General features: G+C 44.2%; 1 protein-coding gene across 1 annotated transcript; it reads left to right on the top strand.

Moving 5' to 3' along the window:
• The first annotated feature begins 193 nt into the window (after positions 1-193).
• Positions 194-22,836, top strand: mrc2 (mannose receptor, C type 2). Its single transcript, XM_056407419.1, has 29 exons — positions 194-376; positions 4,856-5,260; positions 7,217-7,390; positions 7,519-7,683; positions 8,028-8,141; positions 8,429-8,572; positions 8,659-8,850; positions 9,906-10,060; positions 10,233-10,337; positions 12,679-12,794; positions 12,906-13,054; positions 14,029-14,246; positions 14,868-15,010; positions 15,088-15,184; positions 15,264-15,393; positions 15,941-15,973; positions 16,103-16,269; positions 16,534-16,702; positions 16,793-16,935; positions 17,166-17,274; positions 17,521-17,687; positions 17,776-17,884; positions 17,984-18,222; positions 18,320-18,482; positions 18,635-18,784; positions 19,027-19,140; positions 19,675-19,854; positions 20,407-20,433; positions 20,536-22,836. Exons 1-29 carry the CDS (start codon positions 250-252, stop codon positions 20,754-20,756), a joined length of 4,425 nt encoding a protein of 1,474 aa, XP_056263394.1. The 5' UTR covers positions 194-249; the 3' UTR covers positions 20,757-22,836.
• Positions 22,837-23,754: the final 918 nt, after the last annotated feature.

Raw genomic sequence — 23,754 nt, 5'->3', positions numbered from 1 at the left:
TCATGTTGGGAACCGCAAACACACACGTTGTTGACGCCGCTCCATTCATTTCTCTCTCATCTGACTGAGAGGCACACGGAGCTCTAGCGGTCAAACTCGACCCAACTCCATCGTCCTCAAAGTCAAAAACTGGGGCAGCTGCTGCTCCGGACTTCACGTATTTTCGGTTTGGTTTTTTTTTGTTTTGTTTTTTTTCAGCGCGTGCGTGTCTGGGTGCGCGTGTGCGTGTGTTGTAAGTTAGTTGTGAGCATGCAAGGCAACGGTCGTCACCGAAACAAGGAATCAAGGAGAACATGGACGAATCGGCAACTTATATTTTACAAATGCACTTTATATTTATTCATCTTTAGTCTGGAACTGAGGAGGAGCGCCACGGGTGAGCAACATGGCAACTTTCGCTTAATTTCATTGATGTAAAAGTCGGGGGAAAGAAAACCTCGAGCCGACGCTGAGCCTTTTTTGCGCATGCTTTTTGTCTTTGGGAAGACTTCCACTTAGAAAATGCACAAGACGGCAGACACGCAAACACCACTTCTCCACAGTGTGGATTCGGTGCCTCCATATGCCACGAACCAAAAGTCCGAGCAGTGAGTGGAACCAGATGTGGAGGAAAGCGAGGGGGAGTAAGGAAGGGGCTGCTGGCTTAGTGGCTCTGCTGTGATTTCTATTTATGTATCGAGTTTATTTCAAGCCGCAAAGCGACGCACCTTTTCGTTTTGTTGTTCAGTGTTTGAGCCCAAAGGTGTTTGTAGGCTAGCCCTCACCCAGGGACGCGCACACCCTGCGGGCAGATGTGACCTTTACTTCCTGCTACGGGCTGTAATTAACACATTCAGTCTGGTCCGAGGGACCATAACATGTTATGGGATGCTGTGGAGGGTAAACCCACGCAAGCTATGTGCTCCAGTAAAGATTAGATATCAATATAATTGTTCACATACTTATATCCTGGTAATCAGTCTGCAGTATTTTAATGAGATGATGAGCTGGACTGCAACAGAGGGTGGGCATCATTTATTTAATTTATTTTTTGGAATAGAAAAGGATACAAAGAGCAGGAATATTAATGTCAATACCAAGTAATGTTACTGTAAATACTGAACACCAGGGCATCTGGCCATCGTAACGACAATCAGCTACTACAAGATTATTATCTATTTAATTTGACAAAAAGAGAGTTTAAAGTAACCTCATTGAAGTGTACGGTATCGTCATGCCAGACTCGGGGCATCATACGGCTTCTTATTACATTAATTTACCTATTTTATTTTGAACTTGAAGTCAGATTAAGATAATGAGATATGGGTTTACTCTCGTATCCCTAAGAATATTCCGCTACATCCTAATAATCCTGAGCTCTTTTATTGAGGCTCTGTTTCTTAACTTTAAGATGACTTGCCACCATCTGCCATCATCGCCCCGTTGCCAAAGTTAAGAATCATTTTCCATCACATTTGGACCGAAGGGCCGAGCTGCAGAGGGATCGAAGAGGAAGAGTTGTATCTTTGTATTTGTTCTGTGAATTGTTTTTACAAACCACCACAGTTGATTGGGAACATGTTGTGACAGGGATGCCCCTGGATGATTTATGACAATGCAACAGATTTTATTTTGGCATGACTAACATCTCGTGTGTAATTTTTGAATAAGAGCCCCGTTCACTATCTGTGGAGACAGCATCGACTCTGTGGTGGTCTCCGGTGCCATTATACGGTGCTCAATAGAAGCACTTTCATAGAAGTTGAAGTTACTTAGTTTCTGAGTGACGCTGTAAAATGCCAATATGCTCCTCTCCGTCTCCTCTCATACTTTATTAGACGAGTTTAAACCTATCCACAGTGTGGGTTGCTTCAGAGGCCGGACCGCCAAAATAAAACACCAACAAAACACACACAGCGGGCTGGAATGTCCTGCCTATTTGTTGGTTTCCATTTTATCACACTGGTCAGTTAAAGTCCTGTTTTTTGTAATCTCAGACATCTGTCAAAATAAGAAGATGCCATGGAGGGGTGAACACATGACATCTGCTACAACAGTAGTCCAGATCTCCAGATTAGATATAAGTGTATAAAATAAATGAATAAGAAATGGATACTTTGTTTTTACGTGGCAGCCGCGATGAGTGACACCCCACCAAACAATGTGACATGGAGAAGTTGGGTGAGGGTTTGCAAAATCTCGGATTTCTAAAACTGAGATTTGCTGTGGATTCGACACCCACGTTGAAATATTATCGTCAAACCTGGTCCAACAGAATTGAGGAGGTGGAGTTTCTGGGAATATATGCCTCTCTTGGCAAGTGTCTCTGGCCATGAGTTCCAGCCTCTCTCTTCACCAGGAAACTGTGTTCAGTGTTGAAAAAAGGGGGTGACAGCCCAAAGAAGAGGATGAGATCACAGCAGGAGAGTCGTTGTGGCTTTCACAGAGCTCAATGGCTTAAAGTTAATCTGAAATTCTGCCCTCTCTCTGATGGCCCGAGAGTTTTCTCACATAAAACAGTTGTGTCCCCTCTGGAATTAAAACCTGAATTTGCTTCTCGCTGTCTGGAACTGCAGCTTCAGGTTGTCGAGTGGTTCAAAAGCTTTTCGCTAGGAACGTCTCATGCAGTCACCGCATATTAACACTGAGCTTATATTCACACACTGAAGTGAACTCAACACTTACTGGGCTTGTTCTGGTGTGAAAGTCTTCCCACGTGCACCATTGGAGCAGACAGTCTGGTCTTTTTTTTTAAGGTAGGCTTTAATTCCTCTTTAATTCCTCAAAATGGCATAGGACTGATTTATTGGCATGGGTGCCGAGTCTCGTTAACAAGTCAGCATTGTGTAGCTCTCGCTATTCAAGTATAGGTACGTTTTTTACTTGTATTGAGAGCTGTAACTAAATCCTGAGCTAAGATTATAGCAGATCAACATCTTATTGTCTGTGTGGAAGACTCCACACGGTACCGTAATTGCAGAGTAGAGATGAATTACAGCAGAGGACCGAGGACATGTATGCCACAGAGTGTTTATATGAACTATCCTGAGGATGCTTAATACAATACATACACACTTTAGAGCTGAAATGATTGGTCAGTCAACAGAAAATCAATTAAACTATTTTGATAATAAATAATAAACAATTTGTGAAACAAAATCCCCCATCCCAAAAAAAGACCTCCAGTTATAGCTTCATTTATGCAATTTGTAATCCAACTGATTCATCAATGCATCAACAACAAAAAACAGCAAATTAAAATCTGACAGAAAGCAGTGATGTGTTTTCACATCCACTTCCAATGGATATGCCAGACAGGGAACTTCCACATGTCTTTAATGTCTTTTTTTGTGTTTTTTACATTTGATCCGACTCTCACAGAAATATAGTCTTAAACCAAAGCAACTGAAATGTCCTGTGTTAACTGGACCAGTGTTTGTACAGTTAACCTGAGAGCACGTACGAGTCTGTGTGTCCCTCACCACTGATTGTAATCTCCCATGATTAAAACAATGACCTGGCCGTAAACAAGCCGAACAGCTGGCTGTTACGGTAAGAAGGATAAGTTTATTAAAAAAACAGGATGCTGATGATTTCTGATCACAGCAAATGAGCTAACACTACTTCTGAGAAACTCAACCACAGAGCCGAGTGCAAGAAGAGGGCGTGTCTGTCGTCTACTCCAGATTACAGGGATTTTTTTTTTTTTACGGGGCTCTTGATGAGACTGTTGTCTCTGTGTCTATAAAAGCAGCACTGGAGGGTTGGAGTGTTGAGGCTCAGCGTTCGGAAACAGGGGATTGCCGCAGACTGAGCGGAGTGAAGTGTCCACATACTGCAGGAGAGTTGTGTTTGTCAGTCAAATGCCCAGTGATCTTTTCCCACCTTCCCCACTTCCTGGCCACTCTCAAGAGCCCGCCGAGTAGGAATGCTGAGGGTCTCACTTTTTCTCTCCTCTATCTTGGATCTGAGAGAAGGGATTTATGTGTATTTCAGCAAGACCTTAATTTAGAATCCCTCCTCCACTCCTGACTTGTCTTTCTGCCGACTTCACACGGACTCACAACCACACACCGTATTCACAGTCCTCGCTTCTAGGTTAGCACATCTCTAAATCAGTCAAGAAAACACAGAAAGGAAAAATAAATAAAGGGAAACCACATATATTTTTTGAGAAAGGGAGTTGGATTTTTTTGTTCGTGGTATTCCAGTCCCAGAGGCTGGCTGTGATTAGTTCAACCGTTTTTATTCCTGAACTCTCAGTATTTTGCAAACATTTACTGTAAAGCTCTCTCGTTCAACACCTTGCAGGCAACTCTAGTTCCCCAGAGAATTGCACTGAAATCAATAAAGGAATCCGTGTACATCAGTATGGAAACAGATACCCATCCCCCTCCCGAGGATGATCACAGTTTCATCCAATTAATCAAACTCAGCCTAGTAAAACATTCAGCTATGTGTAGATATACATATGATACACATCCCCCAAAATTACCAACTGCTGCCCTCTCTCCATAGTAAAACCCAGTATAAATAGGCATGGCAAAATGTAGTGAACAAGATGAGAGGCCATTCCAGGTCAGACCTTGAGCACGGGGTGAGATCTTGACAGTTTATTGCATAACTTGTTTGCAATTGCTTCCTGCTTAGAGCTCTTTTATATCATTTTTATGCATGATTTTAGGGTTATTACAGGGTTATTATTACTCTTAATACAGCATGAACAGAGGCCACTAACCCAGCACGGCTTCTGCTCTTGGAGGTATTGATCCAACTGCTGACCCGTTCTCGTGCCACATTAGCTGCAAACATGTAATCCTGTTTTAATCAGCCTTATCGACCCGATGCCATTGTTACCTTCTCTCTCTCTGCGCAGCGCCGCTGGACTCTGACGACTTTGCGTTCTTCAATGAGGGCCCCCAGGGGTGCCTGGGAGTGCGGGATCACTCCCTCATTTTGTCAACCTCCTGTGAGGAAGACAGCCAGCGCTGGAAGTGGGTGACCCGGGGTCGCCTGTTCAACCTGGGCTCCTCGCTGTGCCTGGGCGTGACCACGGGGAACGTCAGCTCCAAATGGGACAGGTCTCCTCTGGGCGTGTCTACCTGTGACCACGAGCATCCCAGCGTACGCTGGACCTGGAACTGCGGCCAGGTGTTGGACAACCTCAACAGCTACCTTCCCACGCCCATGTTTTGGAACTCCTCCTCAACCTCCTCTCCTTCAAATCTCAAATGGACCCTGCACGGTGGTGGGCAGGACCTGTGCTCCAAAACATATCGTGGTAAGCGTGCTTGTAATCAAACGAGATCAGACTTGCACAGCGAAGACTCTTCGGATTGAAAGTCAAGCTTTACAAGATAACCACACTTCCGGATTCCCTTTAAAATACCTGTAATTGTTTTGAATCACAAATCCTGAGTAACATAACAACATAACAACATAACAACATAACATATTTGATTGACAATACTAGATAGATATACTTTACACAACCTTCTTGGCTAAATAAAGTTATTTTAGTGATATTTTCTATTCAAATTTGATCGAGAGAAAACATGGATGAGATAACAACGACTGAAGGAAAAGTATTAATATTTTGAAGCTTTTATGTGTCTTCTAAAGGTGATTAGTAGCTTAAAAGAGAGTGAAAAACATAATCACGTCGACCATCTGGTGATGTGAAATCTGAGGTTTACTGAGGTTAGCTTTTTACTTCTGCTGATTGCATTCGCATCTCAAACACCATGAAAGTGATGCTCATTTGGTGCTGAACAAAATGTGAGTATGCAATCATAACCGGCGCTTGTCACACAGCAGATTCTCTGCAATGATCCAAAATCCAATATAAAAAAAAAAACATTGACTTTTTGTCGAGGGAAGCGGTCCAATGCTGACTGCTGACGTTGTCCTACACAAAAAACCCCATGGTAATAACACAATAAAACAAATAATACACCTAAAGCACATCACATCTATAGAAAAAGAAGAAATGATAACGCCTTCTCTACTGACTAAGGTCTTTCATTTCCCAGCTGTGGTGATACAGTGACCCTGTGAGCTGCCTCAGTGCGGCGGATAGACTGTTGTGAACGCCACAGCTGCATCTGATCAAATGGATATCGCAAGTTGTTGCTTTTTAGGCATCTTTGAGGACAAGTGGCTGACTGCCAGTCAGTCAGCCAAAGAAAACATTGCTGGTGTTTGTAAACTGCAGTAAACACGCAGGGTTGTCCTTGCCCTCAAGTATATCGGTATTTTGGTATCATTTTCAGCCCAGATTAAATCTAACCATCGTGGTTCACAGCTAAGCCTCATTTCCGCTATTAGTAGCACTCTTTCCAATATCAAATGTCATGGCTGCTCCCGAACAGACGTGAAGCCGAGGCTCAGCCAGTCATACGAGTCCACGGTCAACAGGCTCTGCTTCACTGCAATTAAAACCAGATCTGCCATAAACGTAACACCAGAACATCTCCCCGTACTTTCTTCCTTATTCCTCCTCTCCTCTGCCTCTTTTACCCTTTTGCGGCGAGGCAAATGGGCGCGTTGAAATTGTTGAACTTGCAAGTGCCGATCTTCACAAGTTTCTTTGTGAAGTCATTTCACTGCTGGAGAGGAATGCCTCTGACATTAGTCAGCGGAGTAGCAGCTCCGCTGCAGCCAGCCAGCCAGCGGTGGAGCAGAGAGGGAAGTCAGGGAGGGAGCTTCAGAATCTTTCCTCCCTGGTTTAACACGTCTGCCTTACTTTCCATTGGCCTAACTGGTTCTGGTAACACTAAGGATCCAGCCTTGCAATCCAGACACCAAAACAGCAACCTCAGGGTTAAACTGTCGAAACATAGATACAGATATAGTTTATAAATTAAACTAGCCCGGTTCAAAAAGATCTTGCTCTGGAATATAAATATCTAGATTTCATCATTTTTGTGTAAAAATGAAAGCTGTTGATTCGGTTTTAAAATGAAGTTCATAATAGCATTTTCCTGATAAGCTGCTTATTTGCGTTTGTTTCTTCTTCTTCCTCCTGCTGCTGACCACGAGTTGACTTCACTGTTTTGACTGTAACATCATCCTCTGTTTTTCACTTTTTTTGTTTGATGAGACAAGTCGCTGGGAAAACAGATCCGGTATTTCAGTTCAACACAGTTCACAGCCACAACTTCAGGCAAAGCACACCAAGCTCTGACTCTCCTGCGCCATGCAGGGCTTTAAAGTCTCTCCCCTCTTTGCTCCCCAGAGATCTACACGATCCAGGGGAACTCTTACGGCCGCCCCTGCTACCTGCCCTTCCTGTACGACGGCCAGTGGTTCCACAACTGCACCAGTGTCGGCCGCGAGGACGCCCACCTCTGGTGCGCCACCACGTACGACTACGGCAAAGACACGCGCTGGGGCTTCTGTCCTGTGAAGAGTGAGTTATCGCTTGGCACTGGAGAAATGGCCAGAAAGCTCCGCACAGCGTCCTCTCACCTGCCTGTTAACTTTACTGTTCTTCCCTCCCGCTCTCTCTAACGTCTAATCTCCCTCCCTCGCTGTCAGGCCGTGGCTGCGAGACATTCTGGGATACGGACCCGCTGACAGACAGCTGTTACCAGTTTAACTTCCAGTCCACGCTGTCATGGAGCGAGGCTCGCATCAGTTGCCAGCAGCAGGGAGCCGACTTGCTGAGCATCACGAAGCTGCATGAGCAGACGTACATCAACGGTAAATTCAATGTGCACGTGTGTGTGTGTGTGTGTGCGTTTAGCTGCAGAGGCATCTACCCGTGTGTCTTAACACAATACACATTGCACATTCACTATCCCAACAGGAATCATTGACTTTTGGGATGTTTTGACCCTGTTGCCAATACTAGTCCATAATTATATCACAAGTATGTCATCTGCCCAATACAGTGGCGACAGTTCGTGACAATCATGGCAAACTGGAGATTGTTTGGTCTCAGTGGAAGCGCTCTATTTACATCCTTTACAAAATGACACAGAGAAACCTGTGGGTTGTTGTTGTATTTCACAACGTTTGAGAAAGATGTGTGTCTGCTGTTTTAGGTTTGCTGACAGGCTACAGTGCTGCTTTGTGGATTGGCCTCAATGACCTGGACATCAGTGGAGGTTGGCAGTGGGCCGACTCCTCACCACTCAAATATCTCAACTGGGAGTCAGGTCAGACTGGAAAAACAACTCAACCTTTTCTGGCTTATTTTAAACGTGTGTTGTTTCTGTGGTCTTTTTTAAAAGATATTTTTTCTCACAGAAGGCTGAGTGAGCTTGTTTCCTCGTTTTTAGCAACACGCTGCTCTGAGTTCAAATACAACCTCGGTGGCCTTCCAGGGCATCGGCAGTCTTTTACCGTCGAGCGCTGGGGTATTTGGGGGTTAAGTGCCTTGAACTAGGGTACCTTGGCAATAGGGATGTTTTGAAGGGTTTCTTTTCTTACTCTCGTCCTTCAGACCAGCCGGAACATGTCGAGGAGGAGAACTGTGCTGTAATAAGAACTGAGTCATCGGGTCGTTGGCAAAACCGTGATTGTTCTGTTGCTCTGCCGTACGTCTGTAAGAAGAGGCCCAATGCCACAATGGACCCCTTCACTACTGGTCAGTGTGGAGACATTTTTACCAGCTCTTACTGTCGCAGTGCCAAAGTTCAGAATGTTTTGCTTTTTATCTTTTGACTCCCACAGACTCGTGGGCAGATGATGAGAAATATAAGTGTGATGTGGGCTGGCAGGCCTTCCAGGCCGGCTGCTACAAGTTGACCTCGGATAAGATATATTGGAATACAGCTCAGAAAACCTGTCAGAGGATGGAGGCCAACCTGGTCAGTGTCCACACCCTCCCTGAGCTGGAGTTCATCATACGCAACGTGAAGAAAGGTGGGTCCTTTTTTTATGTTTACACTGGACCTTTTCATTGCTGCTGGGAGCCAGACATGTCATGAAATTAGTTCAATTTCCGTCCCACAACCATCAGCAGTAGACTTTACGGAATTTAATAGACATTTTGAAAGATAAACTATGTTCCAGACGGGGGAAGGGAGGGACTTTGTCATTTTTCTGAGAGAAGAAAAAGGAAAGCAACAAGGAAAAAAAAGTTTTGATTGTGTAACTAATGTTACTAAAGTCAATAGGCTTCCACACTCACATCTATCAGAATGCTCAGTTTAGTGTTTTATGCAAATGTGAGCAAATGCACCGATCGGCTATCCCTTTTAGTCTGAAAAAAAAACGATAATTAGAAACACTTTCTGGCAGATTTATATATATTTCATACATTACATTACATTTAGCTGGCACTTATATCCAAAGCGACTTACAATCACACACCATAGACACAGCTACATGGAGCAATTCAGGGTTAAGTGTCTTGCTCAAGGACACATCGACTAGGGCCCTGAAGGGGGATCGAACTGCCGATCCTCTGACTGAAAGACGGACCTGCTAGCCACTGACCCACAGTCAAAAAAAAGTAAACAATCTTTCAAAATATTCCAATATTTCCAGCTGTTTTCCTACATTTTATTCCCGCATCTCCCAAGCAAGCTGAGATGTAGTGGAAACCATCCAGTTCACTCCTTTCCCTGAGCTGAAAACCAGCACATGTTTAGGTCATGGAATTGCTCCAATGTATTGAACCTCATGGAAAAGTTTGTCAGTTTCATATCAGGGTCGCCGTTGGAACCCTAAACCTATTTTAACCCTCGTTCTGATCTCCTTTATTGTCTTCCTACTTGACTGTCTCCCTGTGTCCTCTGCCCACTGGTGGTTTCATGCTACTCTATATTTGTAATCCACCATGAACAGAGAATAATTCTATGCTTGTTGCTCCACTGGCACATGCGCAATGCATCAAGGGTAATGCTAAAACGTTGGAGCTGTTTTGTTGCTACTTTTATTTCAGTAAAATATCTGAATATGTTTTTCTCTGTCAGATATTGACCAGCTATGGATCGGGCTCCATGACACTGATATGCAAATGGACTTCAAATGGACCGACCACACGCCCGTCATCTTCACCTACTGGCACCCCTTTGAACCCAACAACTTCCGCAACACCAAAGAAGATTGCGTCTCCATCTGGGGCGCTGTGAGTGACCCCCCCCCTTCGCCCTCACACTGACCCTCTGGGGGCCTTAATCACCTCACATGGACTAATGGACTCTCACTGACAGCGGGTCTCCTCCGTTTGTATATATTTAACAGCTGTGTTCTTTCTCTCTCTCTCTCTCTCTCTCTTTGTGTCTTGCTTACATGTGCAGGAGGGCCGCTGGGATGACAGCCCTTGTAATCTGACTCTTGCCTCCATCTGTAAGAAACCGGGAACAAAGAGTGATGGGAAGCCAAAGCACCAAGACTGCAAACAAGTATTATCCTTTTTTTAAAAATGTGCAATCATTGGTACATACCTCATTTTTCGGCATATTCAGCTTATGCTTTAGTTTGAAATGGTTTTCCAATGTCTGGACTAGGTGCACTTCTTTTGTGTTTTGTCTTCTCTATATGTCACACTTTTATTCCACAAAGAATCCATTCAGACCTCATGTAGCGTGTCCGTGCTCTTATTGCAGCTGCTGACAATCTCTAGTGTTGCTGGGGGCATGATTATTATCCTAAGTATTTCAGCCGGTCCTTCAAATCTGACCCCTTTCCCCAGAACTCTCCTTTATCTCTCACTCTTCCACATGGCCTACCGCTCTGCTCTCTAGTGTGTAACTGGTCCATGAATCGCTGCATTGAGACTGCGAGCATGCGCCCCAGACACACTGGAATCTGTATCCACTCATTCAGCTTAACACACACTGAACACTCTCATGACCCAATGAAACAAAACAAAACACGTGTTTTTATTCTATTCAAATTGGGACGTATTGTTTTTAATTGTAATTGTATTCGGTGCATACGACAGAAATGCATCACCACGCCTGACTTCTTGTACCCACATGGCGAACCGAATCCCATCTGGAGAATCCATTTCCATCTGTTTCTGGTTTCACTCCATAATTCTCTCCATATGAGATGATCGTACCTAACCTACCTAATCATTGCTGCTAATGGTCACTGTCCACGTTCACAGTTGAGCTTTTTCCGTTAATGTGCGACTTAATAGATATACTGTGTATTGTGAGGAATGAAAAGGAAGTGTGTGAAAAGAAAGTGTGTCTTTCCAAGATCTTTGTATAAGCGTTGGTTTGGTGTAATAAATCTTTACCCCTCTCCTCGGGGAGCGAGGCATCATGGGTGGTAATGCCACGGGGATCATCTGGCACGGCGTGCTGCGGCCCTGAGGATGTGCGGTTTGTCTTACACAACGTGTGAAATAACGATGACAGAAAACCTGCTGACCGCCTCAGCAACATGACAGACCCCATGCAGCGCTGGGCTCATTACTCAGAAGATGTTATGGATTGCTCATCACTGTAATGCATCCACTCGGTACGCTGTAGCGCTGCATCTTTATACTTCCAAAGATAGGGATTTTATAATCAGGATAACTCAGTTGCTTCATAAACAGAGAGATGGGACAACAATGATCTCTAATGTCAGAGGCTGCCCAGGGCGTGAGCAGCTGCTTCGGGCCCCTCCGTCACTATGGGGGCCCTGCAATAATTGAAAATGGTTTTTTTGTCACTAGTTAACTGTTCAACGACACAGTTCTGATGTTGTACAATATCAAATTCTCAAGGAACAACCACAAACAATCAGAAAATGTATCTCAAAGTGAATCTAATGAATATTATGTATAATAACAAAGTAGAAAGGGATAAACAATGTTACAAGATGAAGAAAGTTCACTCTCAGTGGTGAACCTTCAGAGAATCATCCCTTAGATCTACAGCCCTCCTCGGCTTTACAGAGCTTTAAAGCTACGGCGTTATTCAGCTGTCTGGCTTTTACTTCACTATCACTGCTCTCATAGAGTCCCTTTATACCAAAAGCAAACAAAAAACACCGCACACTCCCTGCCCCAACACCAAACAGCAGACACAATTAGAGACTCGCTAATCGTAGAGTTTTATTTGTCTAGATGCTAAATATGATTGGGCATAAATCTGGGCTCATTCACACAGAACTGTATCTGCACCTTCTCTCACTATCACTGTCTTGCCAAACCTCCCCCCTTGTGATTTCCTGTGTATTGGCTGCTCCCTGCATCTGTACACGTCGACAACTCCAGCAGAGCGTCATGATCCGCCGGCAGAGACCGAGGCCAGGGAAAAGCTATTTCTGCACGTCTAGACGTGTTCTTTGTATTCTGTGCTTGGGATGCAGTCGACTGGTAGAAGTGGACTCACTTCAGTTTTGACTGTTAGAACAACGATTTAATTATTTTCTGAGAGACACCATTTCTGTTTTTGTTTTTTTGTACATTTCAGGTGTTGTTGTCTTGTCTTTCTATGTGTGAGATCTTCTTTGATCAAACACCTCCTCTACCCCCGACAAGTTCTGTGTTATGTTGAGTCGCTATTTTCCAAATCTTTGTCGTCCTATATCTTGGCATCGTTCCTGAAGCTGGCCGAGCTAGATAGTGCCACTGAAACATGATTCATTTAAAGGTCTCATGTGTATTTTGGTGCACACTGATTGATTTAGAAATCTTAAAAGTTCTGCACAGCCTTTTGAAGATGTTTGTTTTCTTCTTTTTTCAATTTTTATAATGTAATTCTCCATATCAAGCCAATCTCCTCTCCTTTGCTTTCCTCTCAGGGCTGGAACTGGCACAGTCCAGCTTGTTACTGGGTGGGAGAAGATCTGTTTACCTTTGATGAAGCCAGAAAGTCATGTGAGGACCACGGAGCCGCCCTCGTTACCATTACCAATAGGTGCGAACAGCAACACACACACACACACACACACACATGCAGCGACACACACATACATCACAGTATCTTTTCAGCAGCGGCCTTTTTAAAAGCCCCTGCACATCTTTAAAGGTTCGAGCAGGCCTTTGCAAATAGCCTGGTGTTCGGTCGCTCTGCGGGTTCCTTCTGGGTCGGGCTCCATGACCAGGGCAGCCCCGGCTCCTTCCACTGGCTCACTGGGGATGACGTGTCCTACACCAACTGGAATCGTGACCAGCCGGGTAGGTTCACATATGTCAACGAGCATGTTCATGATACACAGAATGAAGTGCAAAAATGATCCGTTCATTTATTACAGGATGCAACAGGACCCGATTGGGTTGTTACACTTTATTCCCAACTCACCCCCTCATAATTTCTTTATTCCTGTTGCTGTGATGAGTTTTCATCATGAGGTCCCGTATGAACCAGAGCCCCTTTTTTAAATTTAATCTACAAAGAAGAAACTGGATTGGTCCCAAATGTTTTGAACGTTGTAGTACACAGGAGAATACTTATTGAAAGATTCATGCAATCATGGAGTTTGGATTCATAGTAATTTCTTCACCAGACCTGGAGATGCAAAAAGCAGTTGTGGGCGAGTTCTCTGGCTTTAGAGTCGTTAAAAGAACCAAAGATATGAACTTTCTGACCTCGGATTACAGCTGCACTCGGTTGCTCTAGTCGACATGACTAGTAAAAGTATATCTATCTATATTTTACTTTATCTGTAGATTTTTGTGACATCATTGACAACATTGCTAGTATGAACATTGGTTATGTATAAAATGCATAACCCCCAAAGTTGCACCTATAAGGAGGAGTAGTGGCAATAAAAACTAAACACTATCTAATTGTTCTCTTTGAAGCTCCAAAGCGTGTGATTGTATTGTGTCATTTTAGGTGAAAAGCCCGTCAGAAAGCATTACATAGACACATTTACAGACAGGTATCTCTCTCTGTAATTAAAATATTAAAATAATATCAAGTAGAAGACCACTACTTTTCTCTTCATACGATAAATTCTTAAGAGAGAGCATATTTGCATAGGTTTAAAACAAATACTGCCCTTTCATTTTAGAAAAGTTTATTGTCTCACTCATAATTGTGTCATCACATTTTATTTTCCCCTCTTCTCTATTTCCACACATTTCATCAGTGCAGCCTGCGTCTCTTTCTCTCCGCTCACCGACGCTTCTCCCTGCATCTATTTCAGTCAGCGTCCGCGGCGGCTGCGTCTCCATGGCGACAGGCTCTGCTACAGGTCTGTGGGAGGTGAGGCAGTGTGCGTCATCAAAGGCGAAATTCATCTGCCGTCAGAACCAGGACGCGTCTCTGAGCCCCGAGCCCCCCGTCCCCCAGCCGACCCCGAGCCTCAGCGGCTCCTGTCCCCGCGGCTGGAAGAGCAACAGCAACCTGCGCCACTGTTACAAGGTTCACCTCACACGTAGCTTTTGATCTCCTGTCCACGTGGGTTCATTCATTCATTCAATGTCTAAAATGACCGTGGCTAATATTTCAAAAGTTAATTAATCCTCATTTTAATACATAAGCATCTGAGTGTATTATATGTGGATGTAGATATGATCACGCTTTACAAAGTAGCCTGAAAAATGCAAAACAATTTTCAAACATTAGTTTAACATTCTTCAGAGTGAAAAATATATGTAGCTTCACTTGCTGCGTGTTATGTCCAGTTTTATGATAATATAAGAGTTTAAATGATATTTCATCTAGATTATGGATATGCTTATATTTTCAGATCGTTCCATATCTAACTCTGAGTTTATTGTGAAAAGCTGAAACACATATATGACGCTTCAAAACTGAAATGAATCACATATTTTATATGTACATTATTCTAGAGAAAAACAATCTTTGTAAACTTATATAGCACACAGCATTCACTGCACAGGTTGAGACCATATTTGTTTGAACAGCCGTGCACAAAAGTAACCTAACTAAAATAAAGTCTCGAATTACAACAATGATTCCTTAAATCGGTAAAGTCTGGAGCAACAATAAGCTAATGGCACCAACTCCTTCTTGGTGCAGGTGTTTCATTCCTCCCAGCTGGAGAAGAAGCTGAGCTGGCTGCAAGCTCACCTGACCTGCCGGAGACACGGGGCCAACCTGCTGAGCATCAGCAGCCCCGAGGAGGAGCACTTCGTCCTGCAGATCCTCCACGAGGCCTTTGGGTGAGTGTGAGCCTCTGACCGGGCGACACGTGACGCATTACACTGACGACGATGTTTAATGACGAGGTGGCCCACAGGGAGTCAGAGGACCACGAGCAGCACTGGTTTTGGATTGGACTGAACCGCAGAAACCCATTGGACAACGGCAGCTGGAAGTGGAGCGATGGACTGGCTGTGAGTAAAGACGAGATGCCACCTACCTCTCGACGTATACTGAGCAGCACAATCTGTTTACTCTTTGCTTGTGTCTCAGTTCGCATACCAGAACTTTGGCCGCTACTACTACAACGTGAGGCAATGCGCTGCAGCAGACCTGGGCACCATGACCTGGCTGGCCATGCACTGTGAATCCGAGTTAGACTGGATCTGCAAAATCCCCAGAGGTACAACAACACTGTTCTGTTTATGTGGGCTTATTTAGAAAGACATACAGTGGGTACGGAAAGTATTCAGACCCCTTTAAAATGTTCACTCTTTGTTTCATTGCAGCCAGATTTGCTAATATCAAAAAAGTTCTTTTTATTTCTCATTAATGTTCATTCTGAGTAGGGTCTGAATACTTCTTTTTCAATAAATTTGCAAACATTTCTACATTTCAGTTATTTTCTGTCAAGATGGGGTGCAGAGTTACATTAATGGGAAATAAAATGCACTTTTTTGATTTTAGCAAATGGCTGCAATGAAACAAAGAGTGAACAATTTAAAGGGGGCTGAATACTTTCCGTACCCACTGTATACTCTATTGGTACATGAGCACCAGACATCTTTAAATCCTACTTTAGAATTTTGTTGCACATTTTGAAATACTCTTTTCCACCTACAGCGTCACTCTCTGATTTGAGTCTCTTCCTTTTTTGTCATTACGTTTTTGGTCTCGCACATTCTGTATATCATGAAAACGCTTTTCATCCTGTGTGTGTGGGCTTCCAGGTAGTGTTGAGCAGGAACCAGACATCTCTGAAGGTCAGTCTCATCTCCTTAGCTTTGAACTTCTCTCGGCATATTGAACTGATCTCCCGAGGCCTTGTTTCAAAACCTTCCAATTATGTCTTACGTCTGTCTTTCCTTCTTTTCTCTTCCCTCATCTGTCAGGCACCACTTCACCGGAGTGGATTGGCTTCCAGGAGGCCGAGTATAAATTCTTTGACCACCGCACCACTTGGGACCAGGCCCAGAGGATTTGCTCCTGGTTTGACTCCTCGCTGGCCTCCGTCCACTCATCTGAGGAGGAAGCTTTCCTGGCAAACACTTTAAGCAAGGCACTGCACTCTTTATCAAAAAGTTCATCTTTTTTTGCACGTGTTGACACAATGAAAAAAAGAAAACTAATTACTGGTGGTTGAGAGGACAATTCAGCTTTATGAGGGCAGCACCCTCAGAAGTTCTGAACAAGCATCAACCTGTGTGATCTTTTTAATTATTGTCTTTCTCCTGCTGGCAGCCTTTCCTATAGTCAACCCCTGCCTGTTTGGAAGTCTGTGAGGCCCCGACATGCCTTCTCACAGTGCATCTCTCACATTCAGATGGTGAAGGCGGAGGGGGACAACTGGTGGCTGGGGCTTCACACCTATGAGAATGATGGACGTTTCCGCTGGTCAGACCACTCTGTGCTCAACTATGTGTCCTGGGCCCTCGGGAGGCCGCACCCTGTCAGCCGCGATCGCAGATGTGTCCACATGTTGGCCAGCAAAGGTAAGAGCAGCCTGACTATGAGACCTCATCGCACTAAATCAAATGCAGTGCACACATGCATGAGCTTGTATTTGTTTCGCTCCTAAACAGCTGAGTGGGCAGATCAAAAGTGCCACTTGGACTTTCCCTACATATGTAAGAGAGTGAATGTCACAGGCACCATTCCTCCAACTCCATCAACCCCCCACCCACCTTCAGGCTGCCCTGAGGGATGGTCTTCATATCAACACAAGGTAGAGCTACATCACACCAGTAGCCCACCAGAAAGCAATGATGTTAAGTTGTATTCAGGATGCAGGGTATCTAGAATGCATCATTGAAGTACACCATAAAGTCAGTGAACCAAAGCAAGGAACATTAAGTACCTGTTAATGTTGTATTTCATGCACAATGTTTATGTCTACTCAAAATAACCTGAGCCTTATTTATTTAATGTGTTTAATGACATCTGGTGTTTCGATAGTGTTTCAGAGTTTTCGATCAGTGGAATCAAGTCACATGGTCTGCAGCCAAGCTGAAATGTGAAATGCAGAGAGGTGTAATCGCAGTGGTGTCCAATCATTTGGAGCAAGGTAATTACAGCAGAATACTGTGAAAAGCAGCTGAAGTTATTGAACTTACCTCTCCACAAATAGAGATGACCTACTTCTACAGGATAATCACTTTAATATGGCAAATGTGTATGATATGTCTTTGTCAGCAGTATCAAATGGTTGTAGTCTGTATGTATGTATATATGTGTATATTAAACTGTACCTATACTTATCTATGTTCATAACACACATGCACACTGATGCAATTGATTCTCTTCCTAATAGCCATCGTCACAACCCTGCTTCAAAATGCCAGCGTTAACCTTTGGGTGGGTCTGACCTCAGACTCTAAAGGTCATTTCCAGTGGGCCAAGGCTGGCCTGCTCAGCTACACCAACTGGGCTCCCGGTGAGCCGCTGGACAACAGCGGACCACACCACGACAAGAACCCGGTACCCACGACACTCCCTTTTCTGTACCCGTGTCATGGTTCTGTCCTCGATCTGCTCCCGTTCTGACGAGTTCACTGTCCCCTCTCAGGGAAACTGTGTGGTGATGATTCACGGGAACCCACAGAAGAACACGGGCATGTGGGCCTCCCGCGCCTGTGAGATGGAAAGCAATGGCTTCATCTGTCAAAGGTCACAAGGTGTGATCTTGAATTATGAAACGATAAACTGCTTTAAAAGTGCCGAACGTGTGCACCGCAAACGGAAGTGTGAATTGGTTTACTTTGTCGTTCCTCCAGACTCGGGTCTCCCTGCGGCACCGGCTCTTATCCCTGCCTCCCTGTCAAAGCCCGTAGAGCTGGGTGGAGTGACCTACCGGGTTGTGGAGAAGCGTCTGGACTGGACCGGCGCTCTGCACCTCTGTGAATCTTTGAATGGGACCCTTGCCACGGTGAAGGATCCCTACCAGCAGGCTTACCTCACCCTGCTGGTCAACAGCCTGCGCCGGCCCGCCTGGATCGGTATCTACAATTATGGAGTGAGCCTAATAACTTACAGTATGTCTTCGGCCACAGTGGTTTCCCGGCTGAAAGAAACTGCAGTGAACTGCAACGTACTTGTTTGTATGTTTTCAGGGACGGAGCTTCACCTGGCTGGGTGAAGATGAAGTGTCATATTCAAACTGGAAAGATGGGGAGCCCCATCAGACGGCTGGATGCGGTCACATGACCACTACCGGGCAGTGGACTATGACTCCCTGTGATGCTAAACTGGAAGCTGCTATCTGTCAAATTAGTGGTATGTGTGTGTGTAATGCAACAAATATCATTTAACATGTGGCACATATGCAAACAAATGAATCACCAGCATGCATACACTGTGCTGTTGTGTGTCCCCTGATCAGATAGTGTCATTTCAATGTATTCATCTCTGTTTTTTTTCCTTGCCAGATGAGCCTGTGCTTCATGAGTGGCTCTACCCCGGCCAGTGCTCCCACTCTGTGGGGGAGTGGTCATGGGTGCCTTTCAGAAACAACTGTTACGCCTTCAACCTGCAGAGTCTTAGACAGCAGCAGGATGCACGTTCATCCTGTAAAAAAGGTACCGCTCCTCCTGACTCCTCCTCCGCTGCCCGCACACAGCTCATGATACTGATTTCAAAGCCAATTAAATACAACGCTTCTGACCTTGTCTACTGGAAACACAATTGACAAAACGCATCAATATGTCTAAATTTAGAAGTGTTGCTCATCGAGCGAGCTGCGCCATTGTGAAATCTCTTTGTATGATCAATTCCCATTTCCCCTTTGTTCAATCTCTTCTTTTTTTTGGGTCTCTTCTAGTGGGAGCGGAACTTCTCTCGATCTTGGACGAGACAGAGAATGGATTTGTGTGGGAACACATCCAGAGCTACGCGGAGCAGGCGCATGGAGCTTGGCTGGGCATCAGCGCGAAAGGTCCAGCCACATTTCATCAGACAGTCTCTCCCTGGAGCAGCAAACCTAATGACCCTTTTTTAGATTTTTTTATCCAAGTGTATTCATCGTAGGCTGCTTGTCAGGAAATGATCTCATTCTGCTTGCAGATATCTTTCCAAATTCAATAATACCAATAATAGTCAACAAGTCGAACCCTTAGACTCTATATGAGAAGGTTTTACGTGACTGATTGTGATTTGAACATGTGAAACCATGAAACAATTAATGAAATAGAGGAAACCTAATTAAATTAGTCTCTCTTGTGTCAAATCAAGTTGCATTATCCCAGAACTGTATATTTAATCATCTTAATTAGATAATTTAAGGGAAATCTACTGAATTATGATTGGTAAATTCATGGGAGGAACTGAATCCAACCTTGGAAACCGCTATGACTAAACGGAGATGTGTACCAGAACATGATATCATGATTCAGCTCTCCTTCACAATAAAGTAGAGAAACACTTCTTCACTTGAGTGTGTTTGAAGCTCCTCTGATGTGTGTGTCTGCAGGTAGTAACCTGGTGTGGAGCGGGGACACGGAGATGTCGTACACCAACTGGGATACGCATGATGTCGTCTTCTCGGTGCTGACTCTAAACTCCTGCTTCTTGATCCAGAGCAACAGCGGCCTGTGGAAGCCGGACTCCTGCAGAAATCGCACTCATGGAGTCATCTGCAAACTGCCTCGCCGTAAGCCAACACAACACCGCTTTCACCAAAGTGAAGTCATTCTCAGAAGCAACTCTAAATTTTAAGATTAAATTAGTCAACATTGAGATCAGAGCAAATTAAATATTTTTTTAAAGATTTCATAAATGCTGATTAGGTTTCTCGAGCGTGATGATCCATGTGCAAATCACTGGGCTTTACAATCTGGACACATACGACATCCTCTGTCCCGGGACCTCACATCGGTTCAGGAAAAACTTCTCTCCTCTTTAAAAAAACTTTAAATTGGAGAAAATAGGAAGAAACCTATGTGTGAGCAACGGAGGAGCATCCCTCTCCCCGGATAGACAGAAGTACAATAGATGCCATGTGTGCAGAATGAACAACACAACAGAGTTACAACACATCCAATGCACGTGGCATTAATGATTCATATATTTAGAGTAGTAAGCAGAATAATAATGGAAACACGACTGTGTGAAGACACAATGGAACAACCTGAGAAATACTCCAATCGGGGATGATATCAAGAATCAGTGATTCATCTTTCCTAACTGTCCTTTCTTCCATTAGAAGCAGCTGAGACCTCAGCTGTAACAAGTAAGCAGAGTTATCCGCTGCCACCTCACTCAAAATAAACGCCTTCACCAGAAAGTGACCTGTTTGCACTAAGCCTGACATCCATATTCTACCTCTCCCTAGTGGATAGCAACCACCTGCCCATTCTGATCATTGTCATGGTGACGGGCCTGGTGCTGGTGGTGCTGATCGTCGGCGTGATCTACTTGTACCGCCGGCAAACGGTCGGGTCCCGGGGGTCCTATGAAGGGGCCCGCTACAGCCGCACCAACTCCAGCCAGGCGGAGCAGGTTGAGAAGAACATCCTGGTGTCCGACATGGAGCTGAACGAGCAGGCCGAGTAGCAGAGAGCGACCCGGCCCGACCCGACACAGGAGAGGCTGATTCAGACAAGACATTGTGGCATTCGTGTTGTTGTTGTCTCTTTTGAAACCCCCAAAAAAAGATTCTCGAAGTGCTGAAGGGCTGTGTAGAGCGCAGCAGATGTTTAGTTTCAAATGGAATCCTTCTCAATTTCTCTTCTGCCAAGATTTAACAGTTCTACCCATTTTCTCTCCAGACAAATCAGGTCCTTTTCTATTTGTACAGCTTTCTCCCAAAAGCGTTCATGAAGCCCACAAACGGATCTACTGGGGAGTTTAGGTTTATTGCAGCAGTTGGAAAAGTTGAACATAAATCTGTTTTATAAAACGACTCCTCACTGTCTCCTCTGGTGCCAATGTAAATTTTTTGATCGGTGTAAATTTTCTTTTTTTGTTCCCATTTTGATTGCAAGACTAACAAAGCAAAAAGGTAAACTCACAGCCACAGATTGACTCTTAACTAAAACCATCTGCCTCTGTCCTCTGAATACATAGCCACAGTCTTCTCTGGAACCAAATTCACTTTTTCTTTTCTTCTGTTTTTGCCATGACAGTATTTACCTGAACTTTTAGGTGTGTAATTGTTGTTTCATTGCTTTCATTGATTTGTCATTATCTGTGCAGCTGTAGAGAACGGTTACTGATGATGCATGTGTGCTTTTTGTGAGTCCGCCTCTCCTCCTTTCTGACCTGACACGTCAGCACCAGCTGGCAGAAGAGCAGAGGAGGAAGAAGTCCAAATGTGAATGTGTGGAGGGTGACAGGGACCATTATTAGTGGTGACCGTCGGAGGGCAGTACATTATTGTGCACATTACTAATACTGAGTTCTGTTCTTGGTGTTGAAAGCTGGTCTTTAAGTAGACGCCATGTTCTTTTTGGTACTGCAGGACTGAAGGTTTCAGCTCCCTTTTTCTTCTTAGATTCTTGATCAAATCCTGGTCATTCACTTGCCTTTAGTCATTCCAAACTTGTGTTTGCTTTGGCTCCTGATGTACCATCTGGTGCTGATTCAGCAATATTTAAGGGCAGTAATTCTCTTTGTATGCACCATGAAAACGGAGTTGGAGTTTGATATTTGTCTAATTCATCATTTTTACGGGAACAGTTCACTCCTTTGTGTGTTCTATCACTTGGATGTTTTTCACTATTTGTCTTTTTAATGCTGCAGGTTTTCATTATGTGTTTTGATTTAAATACGACTGGTAAAGACATTTGGAAACGATCCTACTTTGAAGGGCTAAAACGACAACACTTGAACTTCTCATTGCCCCACAAAGGAAAACATCCCTCAACTGAATCACTCTGGTATAGTTGAGAGCCAAAGAATGTTTTTAAAGTGAATTCACTATTTTATCGATGTAATTGTGCGCAGGGTAATGACCACATTTTGTTGAGTTCATTTGCCTCCCCAAACATTTTTCTTTTCCCCTCAACTCTTGCCTCTGAGTGCATTTCTGTCTTTCTGCTTGCAGGAATTCCTTGGAGCTGTTTCAGTCTGAGGCTTTTTGATGTCTTGTTGTGAAAAAACGTTTTATTTGTGCTGTGCGAGTTGGAGTAGGATAGAGGGGGAAGGGAGGAGGAAAAAGGGGTAAGGAAAAGTGTGTGAGCGAGTGTGTGCAGTCTCCAGCTGTGGAATGTTGAGTCGGCAAGAAGAGCTCAGTGGCACGTCTGGAACCAATCAGAGAAAGAGGGCTCAGGGTCAGAAAGAAGATAGAAAAAAAGGAAACCCAGATGAAGGAGAAAAGGGGGGGAAAGGAGGAGTACGAGGAGGAGTCAGGGTTATAGGAAGAGAGGAAGAATGCAGTGAAGAGTGCAGCGTTTTGTCCCAGGGTTACCCTGGCCTCTGCTGGTGGGTTCACTGTAAAGGTTTGTCTTAACACACAGTATGACGTCACCTGATTGAGTGCTGAGGTGAAGATGCGACGACAATCGAGTGTGTTCCCCACTGAGAGCATCTCTGCCATGCAGCTCTTGTCCTGTGAAGATGAGCTGAAGCACCTGTTTTTTGTAAGATTTTGTGTCACTTTTATATAAAATGAATAAAGTCTATGTTCTCAAAGCTTCTGCTTCCACAGTTATTTTTGGATTACTATACATTTTGGAGCACATTATTTGCAAAATTCAGTCACAAACATAAAGAAACTGTTCACGATCCATTTGTTTGTATCTTTGTGGGAAGCTTTCTCGAAGTTTACAAGTCAGTGAGCCGGGAAATTAACTTCAGAAATGACGTGTAAACGGTGAGCTGCAATGCTGCTGTTTCCCCACCAGAGGGCACACCTCGCCTGCTGTATGGGACTCATCCCGCCGGTCACGATGCCCTAAGATCTGCTTGACCTAATGACCTTTGTCTCTCCCTGCCCAGATCACTAGTTGTTCCTCCATAGCTCTACAGACCGACAATCTACAGGTTGTGATACATTTTCGGAATTTCCATTTCTTTGTGAATCATCACGTCTTCAGTTGAATGGTTTTAAATGTGTGATTTCAGTTAAATGTTCGAACAGGTGGACAAGCGAAGAGCCAAAGGGATGTTTGAAACCCATCACCTGTTGTGTTGGGACCTTTTGGCCTCTTCTTGCCAGAGACTTGGACCTCTGCAGCAAAACAGAGCCGGAAATAGTTTGTTATTTAAATCAAACTCTCTGTAATCCGTCTCACTTAGGATGGATGTCACAGCTCATCCATCTGCATGCCGCAGGCTCTCAGTTCAAATCATCCAGAGGTTATATACTCCAGCAGTTGTTTCTAAGTTTACCAACCCTGCTGTCTCTGGTGGATGGAAGCCCTTTAGGAACTTTTGCTTACTCTTGAAACACAATACATGTTTCTGTCTGTTGAGTTTCAGACTCAGGTCCAGCTCTGTTGAGCATCTGCCATCCGTCTTATTTGTAGCTGCAACCTATAGTTTGAATACACTGTCATGTTGTAGTTATCAGTGGCTGCATTGTTCGTGGATGGTTGAGTACTTTGTTTTC

The sequence above is a fragment of the Pseudoliparis swirei genome, chromosome 23 (genome assembly GCF_029220125.1).
Source record: "Pseudoliparis swirei isolate HS2019 ecotype Mariana Trench chromosome 23, NWPU_hadal_v1, whole genome shotgun sequence".
NCBI classification, from domain to species: Eukaryota; Metazoa; Chordata; class Actinopteri; order Perciformes; family Liparidae; genus Pseudoliparis; species Pseudoliparis swirei.
Note: the sequence above shows the minus strand (reverse complement) of the source record. Positions and strands in the feature narration are given on the sequence as shown.

Coding starts and splice junctions, on each gene's coding strand:
- mrc2 (XM_056407419.1), top strand. CDS start 250: ATGCAAGGCAACGGTCGTCACCGAAACAAGGAATCAAGGAGAACATGG. Junction 15,394..15,940: donor GATCTGCAAAATCCCCAGAG/GTACAACAACAC, acceptor GTGGGCTTCCAG/GTAGTGTTGAGCAGGAACCA. Junction 17,275..17,520: donor GTCCAATCATTTGGAGCAAG/GTAATTACAGCA, acceptor TCTTCCTAATAG/CCATCGTCACAACCCTGCTT.